General features: G+C 46.5%; 3 protein-coding genes across 3 annotated transcripts in view; 1 reads left to right on the top strand and 2 right to left on the bottom strand.

Annotated features, from left to right (window-relative positions):
• The window catches only part of WWC2 (WW and C2 domain containing 2), a 173,343-nt gene extending 170,366 nt beyond the window's left edge, over positions 1 to 2,977 (top strand). The window contains exon 23 of the mRNA XM_012784991.3: positions 365 to 2,977. Within this exon, the coding sequence (XP_012640445.3) occupies positions 365 to 431 (67 nt within the window). The 3' untranslated portion in view covers positions 432 to 2,977. The remainder of the gene's footprint in view (positions 1 to 364) is intronic.
• Positions 2,978 to 3,252: 275 nt separating this feature from the next.
• On the bottom strand, positions 3,253 to 4,887 carry LOC105882516 (claudin-22). The gene has a single exon (XM_012784992.3). It carries the CDS (start codon positions 4,885 to 4,887, stop codon positions 4,225 to 4,227), a length of 663 nt encoding a protein of 220 aa, XP_012640446.1. The 3' UTR covers positions 3,253 to 4,224.
• A 1,532-nt stretch (positions 4,888 to 6,419) lies between these two features.
• On the bottom strand, positions 6,420 to 7,106 carry CLDN24 (claudin 24). The gene has a single exon (XM_076010697.1). It carries the CDS (start codon positions 7,104 to 7,106, stop codon positions 6,444 to 6,446), a length of 663 nt encoding a protein of 220 aa, XP_075866812.1. The 3' UTR covers positions 6,420 to 6,443.
• Between the last annotated feature and the right edge of the window lie 13,661 nt (positions 7,107 to 20,767).

Here is a 20,767-nt window from a genome sequence, read left to right as displayed (position 1 = left end):
GTGGTACTTCTCTGTGAGGTCACTGAGAAGTTTCCATGTAGGATTTTGAACCCTCTGCTACCTGGTTTACAAACACCCATACCTAGATCGAACCTGTAACGGCTTAAAAACCATCTCGTGTTGGAAATGCCAGAAGGGGACTTACTTGGTTGTAGGCGACTCAGCATGAGCCTGAGCTGCTGTCTCCCTCGCTGCCCGCCTTTGACAGCAAGGACGAGGTTGGTTTTGAATGGAGTTCTTCCTAAGGAAAAGATCTCTTACCCGGGCTTGTAGCGACGCCACTGCAGTTCTCAGAGACCATGTTAATGGTCGGTGTATTTTCAGCGTCATATTTAGGTTGGTTTATTTCCCACCCCTGCCCTAGGGAGAAGATTGCCTACTTCACCAGAGCGAAGATCAGCATCCCATCCCTGCCGGCTGACGACGTGTGATTACCTGGCTTAAGAAATTGTGTTTTCACCTGTTCACTTTCTTAGGGCAAAAGACTGAACATTGGTTTTTTTTTTTTGTTTTGTTTGGGTTTGGGGTTTTTTTTTGTAACATAACTGTCAACTCTTGAACTTTTATTTCACGTCAGATTTTCAACATGTTGATTTGTAAAGTACCTTGAATGTAATTCTTATATGCTTACAACAGAAAACAAAAATCAGATAACAAAAATGGGATAATCTGGTACACATATGTTGTACAGTATGTGTCTGTTGCCAAGGGGCTTTATTTTGTAAAAATGGAATAGAGGCCGTGCCCGGCGCATACCCTATCGAGCTGACTGTTGAGAAACAACTCCATTCAGCAGAAGGTGGGTTTTGCTTTTCCTTTGTCTCCTTGTGAGTAGACTGTGAAGATGGCAACAGTGCCATGTGATGTTTTTGTGCCGGAGAGCAGCTCTTTCGGTTTGAAGTTACACGTGAGTATAAGCTTGAGTGCAGAGTTGCAAGTCCCTCTGAAACAGGTGCTGTGTTCATTTCCATCACTGAGGTTGGAACACTTTGTTTCCTTAAAACAATTTCCTTTTTGTCCTTTCGTATTTGTCTAAAGAAAGCTAAAATATAAAGTACTGAGTGCAAGAATATAAGAATACAAAGGAGCAATATTCCTGGCTACATGTAAGACCTTGTGATTCATGACACTTAGGGGTAAGAGGGAAGGAAGGAGAACAAAAATACACTAAATTGAACTCATCGGGTGAGCTGCTGGTTCATCTAACTCAGCCTGAATTTGCATGTTCAAACGGGAGATTCTGGCTTGCACCAGAGCTGTGTCTAGATGTGAGGGTGGTGCTAAGTGGGGCCCCGTGTCCGGAGGCCAGACAGCATGGGGACGTGGAGCGAGACGGCTCAGCACTCATTTGGTGAGACTGAAGGCAGAGGAAAGGGTATCTTGATTGAATTAAAGTTGCCAAAAATAAAAGAATAGTTTATCAAACAGATTTTTAACATTTACTTAGAAATTACTTTGCAGCTCTCATTTTTAGGGGCTCTATCTATAATTTATGGTAAATAGTTGGGAGGCAAAGGGAAGAGTGTGCCTGGAGAGATTATTAATTTAAAGTATAAGCTAAATCATTCATTTTTAAAAATCTGTTCTGGATGCGCAAGACAGATAAATTGACTAACTCATCCTCCAGTTTAGGGTTTTACCTTACCCAACCCAGGCACTTCTCAAAAAACAAACAAACAAACAAACAAAAACCCTCAGTGTAGCTCTGCCAGCATAAAGGGTTTTAAAATATATAGTATTTAGGCAATTTAAAACATACTTATTACATAGTCTGTTATACTGGAAGAAGCAATTTTTGGTTATCATCATATAGAGCAAACTAAATCTTTTTTTTTTTTTTTTTAGAAATGCAAAATGTCTTAAAGGAAATGGCCCCTTAAAGAAAAAAAGAGTTTTATTCCTAAGCTAGAATCCTCACTAGCAAGAATTATTTTCCTGAAAGTAATTATGCATAGTTTGGAAACTTCATTTATCAGAATCAAAGTTCAAACTAAGCAATTTCTGAGCCTAGAACTTTAATTATTTTTTCCTAAATGTCCCACCACTTATATACAAATTTCTTTGAAGACATAACTGGACATTACTCTACTTTGAACAGAAACCAGCCTAGTGAATGACTGAGTACAGTCCTTCAAGGCTGCCCAGATCATTCCATTAGATCTAAGGAAAACGAGAAAAAGAATACCATTCATCCTTATCGAGGTCAAATGTGAAAGAAGTTTATTTAATGTAGAGGTAAATGAAGGTCAGCTGTTTTCAGCTTCTTAGTTTGACCATGAAAATGTTTATAGATTATGTGTAGTTGTACCGTACGATTTTATTTTCTTCATTTATTTATTTACGGTCTTATTTATGTTCTGTTTAATATATAGTTTGGTTCTGGCCATTTTAAATGTTTGGCATAGAAGAGGCTATATTGGAATATTTACAACTTTATAAATCTTCATCAGATTAGCTGTTAACTTTTTGTAATACAAAAAGTTTCAGACAAGTATTAAAGAATAAAATCTGTCTCAGGCTGGTAGTTAACAGTTGTGACCAACATGTTTTGGGGTTTATTTTACAAAAGTTGCTCATTTCTAACATGAGAGACGAACTTATTTTAAATATTCCTTTTTCCACACTTTAAAAATCAGCAATAGTGTTATGTATTTATAGGCAGCTTTTAATAATCTTTTCATATTTGTACTAACCCAGATGATTCACAGTGACAAAACATTTTAATAACTTGATCACAAAACAATATGGACAAATATGAATTTTAATATTATAAATACTATTTTTAAAAAGTAGACTTTATTCTGCACAGGGTAAAAAGAATGTAATATTTAGTTCTCAAGTTTGACTTATCAGTATATTATTACAATTTTGTATATCAGAATCTTAAGTGTTACAGGTACAAAAAGAATATCGCTAGCCAAATGAACAAAGTTTAGCTGAATCTCTGTAGCATGCAAATCAAATAAATTTAAAATCTTTTTTTTGCTATTGCTTTATATTATATTAAATATCAAAAGCTCAGGACTGAACTAAATATTTAATCAGGTTAATTTGACTATGTTTCTGTTTTAATTTGTCTTGTTTGTAAAAGTATGCAAATACATCACATAGATTAACTTTGGTTTCTGCACTTTCCATGTGTTTGTGGGTGGAAAACAATTCAGTGTTTTTTGTTTTTTTTTTTTAAACAAAGATACATATTGCCTAATACTTTAGTTCAGTGTCGTTTATTGTTCAGTTAATTTCCCTGATTGGCACAAACACAAGAGTTTACTTGAACCACGTACCAGGCAGATATAAAGTCCTTCATGAAGAAATCCCCAAGCTGGCAGTTTGTTGTGATTAGTACTTGTTTGGACTGTGTGTACTGCTGATTAAAGAAAAAGGATGAAATATTTTCATTGTGCAAGCAAAATGAAGGACTCCCGACCATGCGCTCTGTCCTGGCACTGCCCAAGCCGGCAGTGTCCTCAAGGCAGGGCTGTGGTCCCAGGAGGCCCCCTCCCCACTCTGCTGGGCCCCTGGGCTGCTCCAAGCTGGGGCAGGTGGGCATGTTTGCCATCAGATCCAGAGCGCAGGACACAGAAGCAGAAGCACATTTGTGTGGCAGATTCTACATGAATCATCCGGAGCACGAGATTGCCCTCCTCTGTTCTCACATGGGGAAGAAGGCGTGAGTGCACAAGGCTGACTTGCAGAAAAGGCTCCACCGAGGCACTGAGCGCTGAGTGATTCAGGAGGAGATGATGTGCCCCATGTCACTCTCCTCTAAAGCTGTTAAGGAGCCAGCAATCTTTTTAGATAATTTGCATTTTAAATAAATATGCAAAAAGATCTTAGTTTTATTATAACAGATTATCTTAAACACCTGAAAGAAGTAAATGATTTCCAAAATGACTCCTCTCCATATGAATGATACCTTCAAAGATACAGGACTAATGTTCCATTTATCAGTTCTGTGCAATCACTGAGCTATTTTAAAATTGGGGAAACTCATCCACAGTAATGAGTGTAATTACTATTAAGTCTTGATTGGTTTTGGTCTCAAAAAGTGGTTTACCAGTCTTAGGAATTACAGTTTAAGAAACTAATAACCACAGGCAGGACAAAATGCATTTCAGAAAATCAAAAGCATAGTAAATGGATGACTGGAGCAGGAAATCCTACCAAATCCAGTGTGCAGCAAGCATCTCCTGAAGAGTAGATACCACTGGTCCCTCTGGCTTAGATTTTCAGGTTGGTGCTTTTCATCTCCAGTTTTTGACAGTGCTCTTGCGTCTCTGCCACGGCATAGTGGCCCGAAGCTAAAGGAGCTCGGCTGGAACAGGCTGCACAGTGGAGCAGACACCCTCCTAGCACAAGAAAAAGTCCAGCAAACCAGCCCACAAAGAGGGCTTCCCCAAACTCCCACCTGGGGACAATCTCTGGCACGGCCTCATCCCAGAACTCCTGAACTGTCGTGTAGGCGACCCAAGAGACAGGAACCAGGGCTGTGATTCCCGACATCCAGAACAGAACTCCTCCCAGGATTAACAGTCGCTTCTTGAGATCCTGCTGTCTCTCTCCAATCTTCAGGCAGTCCAGGCCAAATCCAGAGAGCAGCAGGCCCAGAAATCCCAGCCCATTTGACAAGAACATTAAAATCCTGGAGATCCTGAGTTCAGCAGGCAAAGCCAGGAAAGAATCAAAGTCCTTGCATTGTGTCCCCACTTCCTCTTGGATGACACAGGTTTGCCAGAGTCCCATGGTCCAGTTTTCCATTTCATTTAATTCCAGGTTGAGGTTCTTCCAATGTGGCAGGTAGTTTGTAAGACAGGATAAAACCCATCCCAGCAAAGATAATGAAATTCCAGCTAATTGTGCCACAGTTCTAAATACTAAAGCCATTATAAAGTCCTGCAGGCTTTAGCCAAACTAACTCCTGCCCTCCGGTTGCCGTGAAAAGAAGTGTGACATTTGTGTTATCACCTGTGAAGCTCAGAAATATTTTTTCATTGTGTATATAGGAGGATTCTTGCCAGAGTTGCTATTGTTTGATTCCATGTTGAATAGGTTTCAGAAAAGGATAGGGAAATAAGGCCACAAACCAGTAATGCCAAGGTGTGGCCAAGATCATGTTCGTGTCCTTTGGGCTCAATTTTGTAGAAAGCAGTTTGTCACCGAAATGAAGTTAAGTAGTAACAATCTTCCTTTCATTGTTAAGGCATAAATGGCTTTCATGTTGTTCCCAACGCATTTAACAAGTCAAAGAATTAAGAAGTCTGATAGCAATATGTTTAATTGACGGTTTTGCTCCAGCTCCTCCTGCTTTATATCTTACTAATTACACCTGTCAGATTTTCATGTTACAGTTCTCTCAGTTCCTATGATGTGGTAATACTGGGTGTTGTCATTTTTCAAAATAGGTCCAAGAAAAGTATTTCTTAACCAAATAAATCGATCTTATCAGAACTCTCTCTAGGCCTTAAATCAGGCCTGTTAAGAAATCCCTTTGGCTACACATACCACAGAGCATATGAAACAATACTGAACTAAATATCAAGTCTACTTATCTGCGTGCCTTTCTGTCAAATTCATGCACATGTGCCTAAACACTTGGGTTTGTTTTTTTCCTCTGCTTAAATATGCTTTCCATGCTGTGGAACAGTTACGCAGTAGGACAGTGTGGGGTAGAATCAACATCTCTGTTCGTCACTGAAGTATACGTCCCCATGTTTGTCATTTTTAATTGAATGAAGGAAAGTTTTGATTCAGGCAAATGAACTGACAATATCTAGATAGCAAGAAAAATATCTTTGGAATTGTTTTTCTTTTTTTAATGTGAAGCTTTTGAGGAAGAGATGAGAGAAGAGATTGGCCAGTATTTTAAATAGGAGAAAGAGTATCACAATGTACTGAAAACCTTCGCCTCATAAAATCCTGTCACACAAGGTGCCTAGTAATTTCCTAAACACAAACCTCTTGTGTTTGAAGAAGACCAAAGTCATTGCTGTGGAACTAACACTTTGGGGTTGGCTTAGCATGTGGTTTTATGAACGTAGAGCACTTAAAAGATTTCAGATTGTTAGGTGTTTTTTTTTTTTTTTTAAGAAACAGAAACTGTTTCCTACTACCAACAAAAACAAACAAAAAGCTTTCTAATATAAAATTAATGCCTCAAAGCTTAAGACTGACTATATTGGGCAGCCACCACCACACACTGATTTATATAACCAGGTCAATGAAATTTTTTCACTCCTAACTATGTAATGCTTACGTTAATAATTTTCTTTTAGATATAAGATTTTCTCTCATTTTTTTCCATATTTTAAGTGGAGGTGGGTCTAGTATAGAAAAAGAGTTATTGAGTGAGAAAATGTGAGCAGCACAGATTTCATTATGTAACAAAGACCTCTTGTCATCACGGTTTATGTAGGATGCATCTCTCTGGCCTTGTCAAAATCTTACACTTTAGGATCTGCGGTTCCATTTTCCAGGTACGGACACTGAGTTTGCATCTCTGCCACGGCATAGTGGCCCGAAGCTAAAGGAGCTCGGCTGGAGCAGGCTGCACAGTGGAGCAGACACCCTCCTAGCAGAAGAGAAAATCCAGCAAACCAGCCCACAAAGAGGGCTTCCCCAAACTCCCACCTGGGGACAATCTCTGGCACGGCCTCATCCCAGAACTCCTGAACCGTCGTGTAGGCGACCCAAGAGACAGGAACCAGGGCTGTGATTCCCGACATCCAGAACAGAACTCCTCCCAGGATTAACAGTCGCTTCTTGAGATCCTGCTGTCTCTCTCCAATCTTCAGGCAGTCCAGGCCAAATCCAGAGAGCAGCAGGCCCAGAAATCCCAGCCCATTTGACAAGAACATTAAAATCCTGGAGATCCTGAGTTCAGCAGGCAAAGCCAGGAAAGAATCAAAGTCCTTGCACTGTGTCCCCACTTCCTCTTGGATGACACAGGTTTGCCAGAGTCCCATGGTCCAGTTTTCCATTTCATTTAACTCCAGGTTGAGGTTCTTCCAGTGTGGCAAATAAGTTGTAATAATAGATAAGACCCATCCCAGCAAAGATAATAAAAGTCCAACAGACTGCATTGCTATTCTAAAGAGTAAAGCCATTGTGACAAATCGTAGGACGTTGCCACCCCTATAGGATCTGCAGTCCTTTGTGGTTGACAGTAGTGTGACGATCTCAGTTCTATGCTGCCTGGAATATAAGCTTGGGCATTAACTCTTTAGGTACTCTGAAATGCGTTTTTGTTCTTCTCCAATATAATGTTTCATGTAAAGGACGAAGGACTCTGTTAAAACTATGAGTTAGGCTCTCTGATAAGGATTTGATCTGTTACCTTCCAATTTGCTTGGTAAAATTATATCCTCAATGCTTGATGATTATAAGTCTAAGGATGAACAAAGAGGTCTCTATGACCCCTCACCCTAAAATACAACAGAAATCTTTGTGCTTCAATATGGATTAATTAGATTTTAAGTGGTGATAAAAGGCCAGCTCTTTCTACAACAGGACTTCATTGTAATAGCCGAATCTGAGATTTCAGGGATGCGAAACAAGGCCTTGTAAAGAAAGGTAGACTGTTTCCCTATAATCTTCATTTTCTCAGACTTCCCTAACCTACACAGGAGCCTGGCTGGCCCACGTTCTTGAGTGTCACAGAGACTCAGTCGAGACTTGGCAGAAAGGTTTCCCTCAGATCCCTTTGAAAGGTAGAGGCTGGTTCACTGGGCTAATTAAAATGAAACTGACGAAGGCGGATGCCCAGAGGTCTAAGTAAGTAAGGGAGCATCCCATGAGGTCCCCGCTTTCACTCTGCGATCTTCTCCAGCCGCCCTAAGGATTTGGCATGAAGTACAGTGTCTCGGCATCCAGGGAGGTGTTGTTTTTGTCCAGAGCCAAGCTGTCCTCATGGTCATGGTCATTTCAACCACGTAGGCAGAGCGGCACCAGGCATCAAGACTCCTGCTGGTTCCAAGACAAACAAGAGCCACAGTGGGGCTGACCTTTTGGGGCTTTGTCTTGTTTGTTTTTCTGGTTTAGGGGCCACACCTTGAGAGCACACATGTGCGGAACATGACGCCTCAGACTTAAGGGCTTCACAGGCTCTGGGACAAGAGGCCACATGCCCCAGGTTCCCACAACTGCCCGGCTCCAGCATGGCCCAGCTCCTCTCTGCAGGGCCCACAGGACACGCAGCTCCTCAAGTGGAGCCACTGCCCGGGAAGATTCTAACCTGGGGGAACACAACTACTGTCTTACTGCAACAGTTGAGTGTAGTCCATAATTGGAGATGTTCTTTTATGTTGTTGCTAAATAAGAGCTTGAGAGGCAGAACCCGGATCCCAGTATATCCAGAGTAAGCATAAGACTTGGGTGGGAGGGGTGGTACTTTCTTTGGCTTTTCCCATCCTCTTATGTTTAAAAAAAAAAGTTTGCTTCCTTGATTTTTGCAAGTTTTCAGAATCCTTCAGGCTATATTGTTGTCCTCAGCATGCTAGAATGAGGTATTCCAGTGTGCAGAAAGACACCTGAGGCCAGGAGGGCCAGAGGTTTGTCCCGGCTCCTCAGCCGGAGGTGGGATGGCGTGAGCTAGAGCTGACCCCTGGAGGCAGTTGGGATGAGAGACCCAGACAGCGGCCATAAAAACCACAGGTAGATGTTTGCCAATGTCACATTGAAATGCTCTTTAAGAATGGGATGGAGGGCCGGGCGCGGTGGCTCACGCCTGTAATCCCAGCACTCTGGGAGGCCGAGGCGGGCGGATTGCTCGAGGTCAGGAATTCGAGACCAGCCTGAGCAAGAGCGAGACCCCGTCTCTACTAGAAATAGAAAGAAATTAATTGGCCAGCTAAAAACATATAGAAAAAATTAGCTGGGCATGGTGGCGCATGCCTGTAGTCTCAGCTACTCGGGGGGCTGAGGCAGGAGGATCGCTTGAGCCCAGGAGTTTGAGGTTGCTGTGAGCTAGGCTGACGCCACGGCACTCACTCTAGTCTGGGCAACAAAGTGAGACTGTCTCAAAAAGAAAAAAGAATGGGATGGAGCGGGCTGCTCTGTGAAGTATGGACTGGAGTGCTCCATCCCGCAGGAGAATTGCCACCTGCCGGGGTTCTCACTGTAGGAAATTGCTGCTGCGGTGGGAGCTGGACCTGCCTAACTATCAGTGAGCAACCTCCCAATGCCTTCATTCTTTCAGCTTTTAAGAAAAATATGTTTTGAGCACCTCCTACTTGACCAAGCAGTAAGTGCTTTATCCCCTCTCCCTGCCTGGTGGGGCTCAAATTCCAGTGGGAAGCAGCCATCAGTAAACAAGCAGATAAATAAGGGAATTCAAAGAAGTAAAAAGAGCCGGGCTGTGAGTGTCCCAGGCAGAGGACGCCTGCTGCAGCAGCCCTGAGGCTGAGCCTGCTTCGGGAGACGCAGCAGCCATGGGGCATCTGGGGACGGCTCCCGTCTCCAGTTCCTGGATTAGCTGCTCAGACCACGTTGCTCCGGGTGGGGTGGAATGAAATTCAGCCAGAAGACAAATACCGCCAACACCTTGTCCAGCACGTGGAGGACTTACATTATCTCCATCTCGGGGCCATTCGGCTAAGAAACATACGGGCATGTCTCATAGAACTGGTAGAAGGTTGGGGCGCCCAACCGTCCCAGTCTGCCTGGGATTGCCACGATTTCAGTGCTGAAAGTCACACATCCTGAGAAACCCCTCGGTCCAGGCCAAGGGTTTTAGAAATGTCCCATAATAAACCATCCCAAAACGTAGTCACTTACAACAACAGTCATTTCTGTGCACTTTACTCATGCATCTGCCGCGTGGGTGAGACTTGGTAGGGACGCCTCTCTGCTCCTAGTGGCGTCAGCTCAAGGGAGGGCTGAAGGATCCATTTCTGTGGTGGCTCCTTGCGTCACTAAGATACAAAAACCACACAGAGCAGGCCACCTGAAGGTGAACGGTGGCCTGACTGTTGCTGAAGGTGGCCCTACGCATCAGCTGCCACCGGGGCCCTGGGCCCTGCTGCAGAGCCAGGGGCACAGCAAGAGAGGAGTTGAGGGGTGTCCTTTGCAAGCTTTAGGTTCTAAAGTCGGAGAGGCACAAATCCCCTATTGTCAAAATTACCCTTACAAAAACCCGTAAGCATTAGAGATCCATGCCTGTCTCCGCCTGAGCCCAGCGCCCCTTGCGTCTCTTCGGGCAATGGGCGACGGCCTAGGCTACCCTGGGCAGTGGGCTGAGCACAGAACGAAGTGGTGAAGTCGGCTTGGTTTGGGCTCCTGCAGGGAGAATATGCTCAGAATCCTAAGATGGTAGACTCAGCAGGTGCCCGAACGCCTACCAGAAACACAGCAAACTCGTGCGCATGCCCGCCGGGTGCGCATGCCCGCCGGGTGCGCATGCCCGCCGGGTGCGCATGCCCGCCGGGTGCGCATGCCCGCCGGGTGCGCATGCCCGCCGGGTGCGCATGCCCGCCGGGTGCGCATGCCCGCCGGGTGCGCATGCCCGCCGGGTGCGCATGCCCGCCGGGTGCGCATGCCCGCGGTAGACTCGCGCTACCTCCTCATGGCCCCAGTGGAGTGTATTGGGACAAAGGGGCTCTTCCTGCCAAGCACAGTTTTAGTTGATTAAAAGAAAATCTAGTTTGATTTTCTTAATATTTCTTACCGTCCTAAATAGTGCTTCACACTGTCAATACTATTAAGCTCGTTAATAAGAACAAGAGACCTTGTTACTTCAGACCCCGCTGTAGCTACTATGTGTGCAACAAATATTTGTCTAATAAATGGATTAGAAGGATCCTTCTAAATGATTGAGAAAGTAAACTGTAGAGTGCCAGCCCTGTCGCTGCTGTTCCCGTTGCCAGTCGCCCTTCCCGATGGCGAAGAAACCAGCCGTCCCGGCATGTCCCAGCACAGCTCGGGGACCATGTCAAAGACCTGAGTTCGCCCCCGCCTAGCGTGGGAGAGGAAACGTGACCTAATCTCCCTCGTTAGCACACGAGAGGGTCCCGTTCCAGAAGGATGTCAAGAATGGCATCTGGGTTTGGGAAAAGACTGGAAATCTGAAGGTACACTAGAGTATTCACAGGGTGCTAGAGATGGGTGCTTTTCTTTCCTTCATCGTGATTATATTTTCTAAATCTTCTGCAAAGAAGGTGTAGGAGTCTCATAAGAAGAAATAGTAAATGTTATCAAAGAAAAAAGATAATCTGCTGGACTAAAGTTTCTTTTGTCAGATCATCATAACGAGTAACGATGATCAAGTGTCTTCTGCCTACCAGGCTGTGTTCTGGGGACTGTAATGCACGCACCTCATCGGTTAGTCCTCACAGCCACACAGCGGGGGGCACACTAGCAGCACCCCCATTTTATAGATGACAGGAGTAAGGCACAGAGGGGGGAGTAACCTGCCCGAGGTCATAGGGTCATTCACAGAGCTTCGGAGGCAGCACCTAAATTCCCTTCCCAGAGCACAGAGGTAGCCTGGGCCCCCCGAGTCTGTAGTTAGCAGCATTGTGACAAGAAGAGCTTCTTCCAGTTGACTTTTGGAATCTGCCCCAAGCCTCCAGTGTGCTGGTAAGTGTCTAACGGGCGCTCAGGTTGTGCAGCCCTGCACTATAACCGGGCTGACTGCCATGGTGTAGATCCTCACCATGGCCGGTGCCGGGCTGCCAATATGAAATCACCGAATACGGAGTTAGGAAGACATGTGCGGTTGCCCGGCATAGCATATACAGTCATGCGTCGCTTACCGACAGGGACACATCCCAAGAAATGTGTCATTAGGTGATTTTGTCATTGTGCAAACATCATAGAGTGCACTTGCACAAACCCAGATGGTACAGCCTCCCGCAGCCCTAGGCTGTAAGGCACAGCCTGTGTGGCTCCGAGCTGCAGACCCGCACAGCCTGTGAGTGCTGAACTCGGTAGGCAGCTGCGACACAATGGGAAGAATTTGTGTATCGAGACACAGCTAAACTAGAAAAGGTATAGGAAAGACATGTATGGTGTCATATGGGACCACCGTCACATATACAGTCCATCCTTGACCAAAATGTCATTATATGACACACAACTGTATGCCATTTATTTTATTCACTAACATTTTTCAAAACTTGTTCTCCAAGAACTCTTAGGTAGCAATTCTATTCTTTTTTTTTTTTTTTTTTTTGAGACAGAGTCTCACTTTCTTGCCCAGGCTAGAGTGGGTGTCATGGCGTCAGCCTGGCTCACAGCAACCTCAAACTCCTGGGCTCAGCGATCCTCCTGCCTCAGCCTCCTGAGTAGCTGGGACTACAGGCATGCGCCACCATGCCCGGCTAATTTTTTTTGTATATATATTTTTAGTTGGTCAATTAATTTCTTTCTATATTTTGGTAGAGACGGGGTCTTGCTCAGGCTGGTTTTGAACTCCTGACCTCGAGCAATCCGCCCACCTCGGCCTCCCAGAGTGCTAGGAAGCAATTCTATTCTTGTTAAAAATTACTCCCCTTTTGCAAAAGTTAATACTGAAACATCTATATGCAGCACATGACTGTATTTTTTTCATATAGACACAATAGATATAAATAATCCCGAGTATAGATGATAGTAAAATAATTAGGAAGTGATATGTTTTGAGTATTAAATACCTTTGAAATATAATTCATATGTTCATATAATTCAATTTTTAATGACAGCTGTGTTTAACAACCAATTCCCAGAATTCCTGAAAATTAACAATCAGCTCTCTTGAGTCCGTGTGTGACAGCTCCAGCACATCGCCGTGACAAGCCCAGACGTCACACCTCCGCTCTCTTGGAGGAGTGGGGAGGACAGGACTCTGCAGGCTGACAAGCTCCTCCAGTAATTCTCGAACACACTGACGCTTGTGTGTCTGAGAACCAGACCCTTCGGCTTTGCTGCCCGGAGCTCAGGTGTGAGAAACCCAGAATCCTCCACCTCAGCCTCGGGGCTGTGGACAAGGCAGAGGACGGGCTGGTCTGGATTCTGCCAACCCCTTCCTGCACCACTACACTTGGTCTTTGCTGTGTTGCTCAAGGTGACTTGTCTGAGATCTAGATGTCGTCCCTTCGAAGCCTTTATGTTCTAATCTTCCAAACGCCGCCAGCTTGGCCTACAGACACTTAGGATGTTGGTGGTCTATTTAAAATATACACTGTTTTAAAATGTATAGCATTTATCAATTTCTTGATTTGTTTGGTTTTATAATTGCCAGCCAGTCTGTCAGCTGAGTGCTCCTGCAGCTTTTCCCAAAGGGTTTGGGGGAAAGAGAAAATGAAAAAGCCCCAGTTCTTGTTCACTGGAGAGGAAAAAAAAACAAAGAACCTGCAAGGAAAAATATATAAACACGTATAAACTAATACTGCTCTGCACACTGGGTCTTTAAGCTGCAACCAGTGGCTTCCTACATCAGAGACTCTTTGGGGAGTCACCACCGAAAATCATTCCTTCCGGCCTGACACATTTTGCTCAGGACATTGTTGAGGTGAGTGGCTTGAGAGCAGGTGGTGGAAGGGGTTCAGCCCAGCAGAGTGCCTTGGGGATGGATGGGAAGGGAGTGAGTGTGGACCCTTCCAGAAGGCCCATTGCTGCTGCCCCCCCAGCTCCCAGTCCAGAGATCTGAGGGACACACCTGGGACGTGTTGTCCCCTGCATAATCACTGTGCTGTGAGTGACTCCAGGGGTGCCCTCAGTCCATCTCAGGTGGTGGCATTTAAGAGAGGAAGGAGGGGAGCCCTAGCCGATATTAACTTGATCTCCGCTTGTGTGTGCTGGCGTGGAGGAATGCGTGGCACTCCGGCAGCAGGTATGAAAGCCCTTTTTCATAGCTGGGTGTGTGTGGGTGGAGTGTTCCTGAAAGCCTAGTTATCTGATGTTTCTGTCTTCTGCGGCCCCAGCTGAGATTTTATTCCAAACCTTTAAAGGACTAATGCTAAAGACATGATGTGAGGTATCAACTCTGGGTAGTGAAGAGAGCAACTAAAGGACAGAGAGACAGAATTAAGCTGTCTTAGCCTGTTTTGTGCTGCTAGAATATAATACCTGGGGCCGAGTGATTTATAATGAACAGAAATGTATTTGGCTCACAGTTCTGGAGGCTGGGAAGTCCAAGAGTCTGGCACCAGCCTCTGGTGGTGGCCTTCATGCTGTGCCATCCCATGGCAGAAGGCAGGAGGACACAAGAGGACAAGAGCAAGAGGACAAGAGGGGGCCACATTGCTTTTATAACAACCCCCTCTCGATATAATTTGCTCATTTGCATGACAACGACATGAATCCATTCATGAGGGCAGAGTCCTCACGACCTATCACCTCTTAATCAGGCCCCACCTCCCAGCACTGTGGCGTTGAGATTGAGTGTCCAACGTATGAACTTTTGGGGGCAGCACAGTCAAACCATGGCGAAAGCACAATATTAACAGTAATAGCCAGAATCGATGGAGCACATACTGCTGGCCAGGCATTAGGTTAAAAGCATTATCCGTGTTATCTTATTCTCGCAGGAACCCCGTGATGTGGGGACTGCTATCACCTCCATTTAACAGATAAGGACTGTGAGGCTTAAGTGAGCCAATTAGTGTGCCCAACAATAGAGAGAAAACTTAAACCCATCCCTGCCTCACGCCGAAGTCCAGGCCTTAATCTTTTAGGCTATAAAAAGCCATCTTTGGCCCAGCACGGTGGCTCACGCCTGTAATCCTAGCACTCCGGGAGGCCGAGGCGGGCGGATTGCTCGAGGTCAGGAGTTCGAAACCAGCCTGAGCAAGAGTGAGACCCCGTCTCTACTATAAATAGAAAGAAATTAATTGGCCAACTAGTATATATAGAAAAAAATTAGCCGGGCATGGTGGCGCATGCCTGTAGTCCCAGCTACTCGGGAGGCTGAGGCAGGAGGATTGCTTGAGCCCAGGAGTTTGAGGTTGCTGTGAGCTAGGCTGACGCCACGGCACTCACTCTAGCCTGTGCAACAAAGCAGGACTCTGTCTCAAAAAAAAAAAAAAAAAAAAAAGCCATCTTTGACCATTGTCACAGTCGCTTCTCCATTTGGTCCTGAAGCTTTACTTGCAAAACGTGGGCACTTGGCAAGGTGGCTCCTCCTTGGACCGGAGTCAGAGTCCCGAATGCATCCTCCAGTTGCCGGAAGCTCACGCTGGCTCTGTGGCTGTGAGGTTAGAAACTGCAACAGCAAAGGGGCCGTGCGGGGAGGATTATGGGACTCGTCCTAGCCGGAGACACAGTCTCCACCCACTGCACAAATAGAAGTGAAAAGGCCTCTATCTCAGGATTAACTGGGTTCTTTTCTTTGTAAATCCTTTCTAAATATTAATCTAGGCTCGCAAGCCTCGTGGCTAAGTTAATTTCCAGTTAACAGATGGGAAAATCATCGACAGTCAGCCATGGCCATGGCACCTACTCGTGAGGAGGTGTCTGGAGACGAGTGGAATCCCAGAGGGTGTCCCGACACCCGGGACATCACAGCGCCCGCATCTCCCTGCGCTGAGGCCGGAAGACCCGAAGCACCTGGCCACGGATGAGCGCGGAGACCAGGACCTGCCTCCGGACTCCGATTGCAGGCTCCTTCCACTCCGGCACACTGCCTGCTGGGTTTGGGCAGGAGTCCACGGTCCCCACCGCCACTGGTGCCCCGGCCGCCAGAATGTCCCTCCTTCTCTCCAGGAGGGAGACTAAATTCTGTGCAAACATTAGCCAAGCCCCTACTGGGTGCTGGAAGTGACGCTGGGGGCTGGGGCCCAGGGGAAGAAGGGAGACGGGAGTTTGGGACCGGGTAGGGTAGAGGTGGCGGGGGCTTAGGCAGGGGCCCTGTGGGGAGCATGGACTTCCTGAGCAGGGCTGGCCCCGGGCCTGCTCTCCAGAATGACTTTACAGGAAACATCAGCCGAAGGGCTCTGGGAACCTGCCAGCGCCAGCCAGGAGTCGAGAAATGAAGGCTTTCTGGAAACAAAAGCCGAAATTTGAATGTGACCTTTGCCCGTGGCAGGTTTGGGCCATCATGTCCGTGGCGCTGTGCGGCACAGGTCCGGGAAGCACCACTTACACAGGACGCGACGTCAGCGCCACCGGTTCTGTTCTTTCTCTTTGAGCTGTAGACCAACTGTTGAAAACCTGGGGTGTCATAAGTCGCTCATTGGACGGCGTTTGCGCACACGGTGCTGGGCAAAGCAGCCGTGGCCCCTGCCTCGTGGGGCTCGGGGTCTGATAGACTGTGGCTGGAAACACATGCTTGATGCCTGAATGAGACCATCCATGGGAAAGAAATCAAACGAGCACCTATAAGCATCCACGTCTTGGGCTTTTGGGAACCAGGACCCCCAGTGTGGCAGAGTCACTACCCTCAGACACTCTCCAGGCCCACCGAGGCCTCCGGAGGCAGAGGAGGGCAGCCCCTGTCCGCCTGACCTCTTGAGCCAGGGCAGGAAAAGCTCTGCTTCAATCACACCTGACCCCCAAACCTCGAGGAGCTTAGGTCGCATGTTTACAGAACTTTCCAGAACAGTGAGCCTTCCTGGGCACCCATCCGAGCAGCAAACTGTGTCCCAGAGACTTCAGTGCCTGCCCGGAGCTCTGGAGCATAGGCGAGCCAGCTCACAGCAGCTCAGAGCTGCCCAGCCCCGGCAGGGCTGGCGAGGGGTCTGTGGCGGGGAGGCGTGCCCTGGGTCACCCACTAGCGCGCACCTGCTGTGCCAGGCTCACCTGTCCACTCACACAGAGGCTCTTTGTTCTCTCAGCAGGTTGTTCCGTTCAGGTTTCCTGAAAACAGTGCAGTAAGGGGGTCTGAAGGAGGCTTCGCTCTTAATCTCCCCTGGGAAGGAAATCGTGGGATCGCAGTGACATTTTTTGTCATGGCTTTCTCTTGCAGAAACCCCTTGTCATCTGTCATACACCTGCTTCTAGTTCAGAGGTTGCTCCTAAAAGCAGATTTCCCGCCTCCCCATGGGAGCATCAGGGGGCAACAGCCCCACCAACCCCGGAGCACACAGGACAAAGCTGCCCCCAAAAGGGACACCATATCACCTCATCCATATAAAAAGGCCTTTGAAAATCCCTACCTAATACTCATAAAAATGGTCTTATTTCAGTTATTACATGGATTCCCCCCCCCAAGAAGATGAAATGTTTCCTAAGTCACAGATTTATTGAAGAGAAATGGCAGAGCCGTGGGCGCTAAGATCAGAAAGACCCTAGTTGAAATTCTAATGTCTGCTACTTAAACCTGTGACCTTGGGTACCTTAACTTGGCTGAGCCTGTACAATAGTGCTGATACAAAATAACAATGTGGGCCGGGCGCAGAGCGGTGGCTCATGTCTGTAATCCTAGCACTCTGGGAGGCCGAAGCGGGAGGATCACTCAAGGTCAGGAGTTCGAAACCAGCCTGAGCAAGAGTGAGACCCCATCTCTACTATAGATAGAAAGAAATTAATTGGCCAACTAAAAACATATTAAAAAAATTTGCCAGGCATGGTGGCACACGCCTGTAGTCCCACCTATTCGGGAGGCTGAGGCAAGAGGATTGCTTGACCCCAGGAGTTTGAGGTTGCTGTGAGCTAGGCTGACGCCATGGCACTCTAGCCAGGGCAATAGGGCGAGACTCTGTCTCACAAAAACAACAACAACAACAAAAAAACACAAAATAACGATGTGCCACCTTCATGAGGTGGTTGAGAAGGTGGGGGACAATGTGTGGAAGTCCCACAGCACCTAGTAGGCTCTCAATAAATGAGAGTTCCTGTTTTTATTTTGTATTTTGTTTTTCAAACCCGTCTTCAGAGGCAGATGTGAAACTGCAGTCAGGTAATTTGTTATTGTGCACTGGCCAAAACAAATGCCCCCGTCCAAAGTCTTTAGACAACTGGATTCTTCTAAAATGGGGGGGGGGTGTCACGCCATCGGAAAGGGCTTGGCAGGCGAGCTGGGCCCACGAAACCTGCTCTCTCTCTTCAGACGCCAGCGAGCGGTTCTCTCCTCTCAGCCGGGCCCTCCATGGCAGTTTTGTGTGACTGTCTCGCCTGCCTTCCGATTAAGAGGATCAGATACCTCACGGTTGTCAACCGTGGTTCCTGTGGCCACCGGCCCACCTGTTCGACCCGGGGCTGTGGCTGGGAGGCTGGATCCAGAGTCCGTGTTTCCTGCCAAGTTTCCCTCAGATCCCGCTGGGGGAGAAGGACTACAGACATCACCAACACAGAGATTGCCACCAAACTTTGAGGTAAGAAAAATTTCATTTCTAAGAGGAGAAAAACCGCACGAAGAGATGGCACGTGTGAAATACTTTGCACCTGCTCCTGAATCTTTTCATCCTTTCATCCATCCAGCCAGCTGTCCATCCATCCACCCACCCATTTTGTCCTGCATCAGGCGTCCCCACAATAAGCATGTGAATCGGGGAAGATCACAGATGGAGAGGGGTCCTTGCTGCCATGTGGTCCACAGACCATGCATGGGGACAGAGGAGCAAAGAGGCCACTGCCGTGCAGGGTGGTAAGTGTGTGTGGGGGGTCTGAACGCCTGTCGAGGGCTCATATCCTGGGCAGCGCTGCCCGGAGGCTTCATGGGTTGGGCCATGTCTCATGTCCATGCAAAGCGCAGTGGGAGCCAACTGGCTGGAAAAGAGGGAACAGACAACCCAGGCAAAAGGAACAGTGTGTGAGAGGCCCAGAGGCCAGAGGTCATTGCAGATTCCCAGGCTGGGGAGAGCTGGGCTCAGGGCTGCATAATCCTTTTTGAGCTGTTGAACCCTTGTGCAACTGTGTGGAACTCGTGGATCCCTTTTCAGAATAATGTTTTTAAATGCTTAAAATAAAATACTTAGGATGACAAAGGCAGCCAATTACATTGAATACGGTTATCAAACATTTTAAAATAGCAATAGATGTCTTTATTAACACATTAAATAACAAGATCTAGCAAAGGGTCTACGGGTACCATAGTCTCTCAGTGGTGCAAAGTGTAAATATTTCAAGCCATGTGCAACAACTGCCATATAATGTGAAAATACCTGTGGTTCCCATTGGTGTCAGGTGCTACCAAACCACTATGGCTCTTGTCTGCATTCCTAATGAAAGGAGATGCTAACTTTCAGTTTGGAGCCAGCAGAAAATGTTATTTTATTTTGCCATTTCCCATCTCCAAGAAGCCCTTTCTCCAGAGTTCATGGCCTCCGAGCTCACAAACCTCAGTTCCTCCTCCTGCTCCACCTCCTCCGCCTCCGGGGATTCCATCGCCTCCGCGACGTGAAACCAGGTCGTTGAGGCATTTGTTCGTGTCATCACCGTCCTTCCCTCCGAGGGGCAGGAGCTGTGTCTGCCCTTTCACCTCCACGTCTCCAGAGCCCACTGGAGGAGGTCTTGGCTTATATGAGGTGCTCACTAAGTGTTTGTTGAATGAATGAGTCATGTCACACTGAGGATTTTAGGTTTCAGAAAGGCAACAGGGAGCGAGGGTCGGAGTGATGGCGAGATTGCCCGTGGACTTCAGAGTGTGAAAAGCATCTCGGAGGTGTCCCATGTCTGCTGCATGTGTTGTGGCTCAGGAGAGGAGCCACGATGGCTAATGCTTTCAGAGTTTGTGTGATGTCCTTGCAGTCTCTCTTCTCCTTTTATTCAGGAAACATTTACTGAGAACTTACTAGATGGAAGGCACTGAGGTAGGATCTCTGTTTCCAACAGAGGTGGACAGATACGGTCTCCTTGGGTTTGGGGTATGGCCCACAAGTAACATTTGACATCCAAGAATTTAGTTGTTCATTAATTGAATACACACAGAATGCATGATGGTATGAATGCTCTGGGCAGTCGGATATGGCGCCTCCTTAACAGATGGTATGTGATCACATAGGCAAAGGCAAGACCTCCACCAATAACTAGCACACAAGATGATGTTGGTGAATGCTGCAGACCAGGTACAGACCAGAGGAGAAGCATGACGGGAGAGAGCCAGCTGTGGAAAAGGAAGGGACAGGCTGACCAGGGAAGGCGTCACGGCATCATGGAGGAAGCAGCATTTGAGCTTAGCCCAGGAAGTTGGCAGGATTTGAATAAAATTAATTTAAATGATGTACCTTTGCCAGTAGAGAATGGTTCTGTTTGGAATTCTTTGTCCTGCTCCTTGACGCTTCCTTATTGAAGGTCCAGCGCAAACTCTCAGACATTGTGAATAAACCTTGCGTGTCTGAGTTCAACCTCACACGTCTTCAGTGTGACTGCTCTGTTAGAGCCATCGCGACCCCTTGCATAATTCTAAATTTACTTTTGTAAGGAGGGCAATGTGCAGCTTTCAAATACTTCCATAATCCTTGTAATAAGGAAAAAATTAATATATTTCATTTCATTTATGGAATTAATACAACTCCTACTTGAGTCCTTAATAACAATGGAGAAAATTTCTTGGCAAATTTTAAGACCTGCTGTGGAAAAACAAAAGTGCTTTAAGAAATGAAAATGGAAATATCTTTAACAATCAGGGACTTAATTTAATGTCAAGGAGTTACCATGAAATATGAGATGTAGTGTCAATGTGTCATTAATTTGAAGCTCAAAAAACCCAGAAGAGAATGGACTTTGGATTCTAAGGACATGTGTTAGAGCAGTGTTTCTTACCCAGTTAGCAAAGGGTGATGAGAAGGATGATATATGAGAATGATTTGAAGAATACGCAGTTGCTATAATTGGAGGATACAATGAAAGGTTCATTGACTTTGAAAACCATGACATCACACTCAAATTTGCATTTGAGCCTCACCTAGTTGGT

The sequence above is a fragment of the Microcebus murinus genome, chromosome 15 (assembly GCF_040939455.1).
Source record: "Microcebus murinus isolate Inina chromosome 15, M.murinus_Inina_mat1.0, whole genome shotgun sequence".
NCBI classification, from domain to species: domain Eukaryota; kingdom Metazoa; phylum Chordata; class Mammalia; order Primates; family Cheirogaleidae; genus Microcebus; species Microcebus murinus.
The sequence above is the reverse complement of the archived record's forward strand: the minus strand, read 5'-3'. Positions and strand labels throughout refer to the sequence as shown.

Coding starts and splice junctions, on each gene's coding strand:
- LOC105882516 (XM_012784992.3), bottom strand. CDS start 4,887: ATGGCTTTAGTATTTAGAACTGTGGCACAATTAGCTGGAATTTCATTA.
- CLDN24 (XM_076010697.1), bottom strand. CDS start 7,106: ATGGCTTTACTCTTTAGAATAGCAATGCAGTCTGTTGGACTTTTATTA.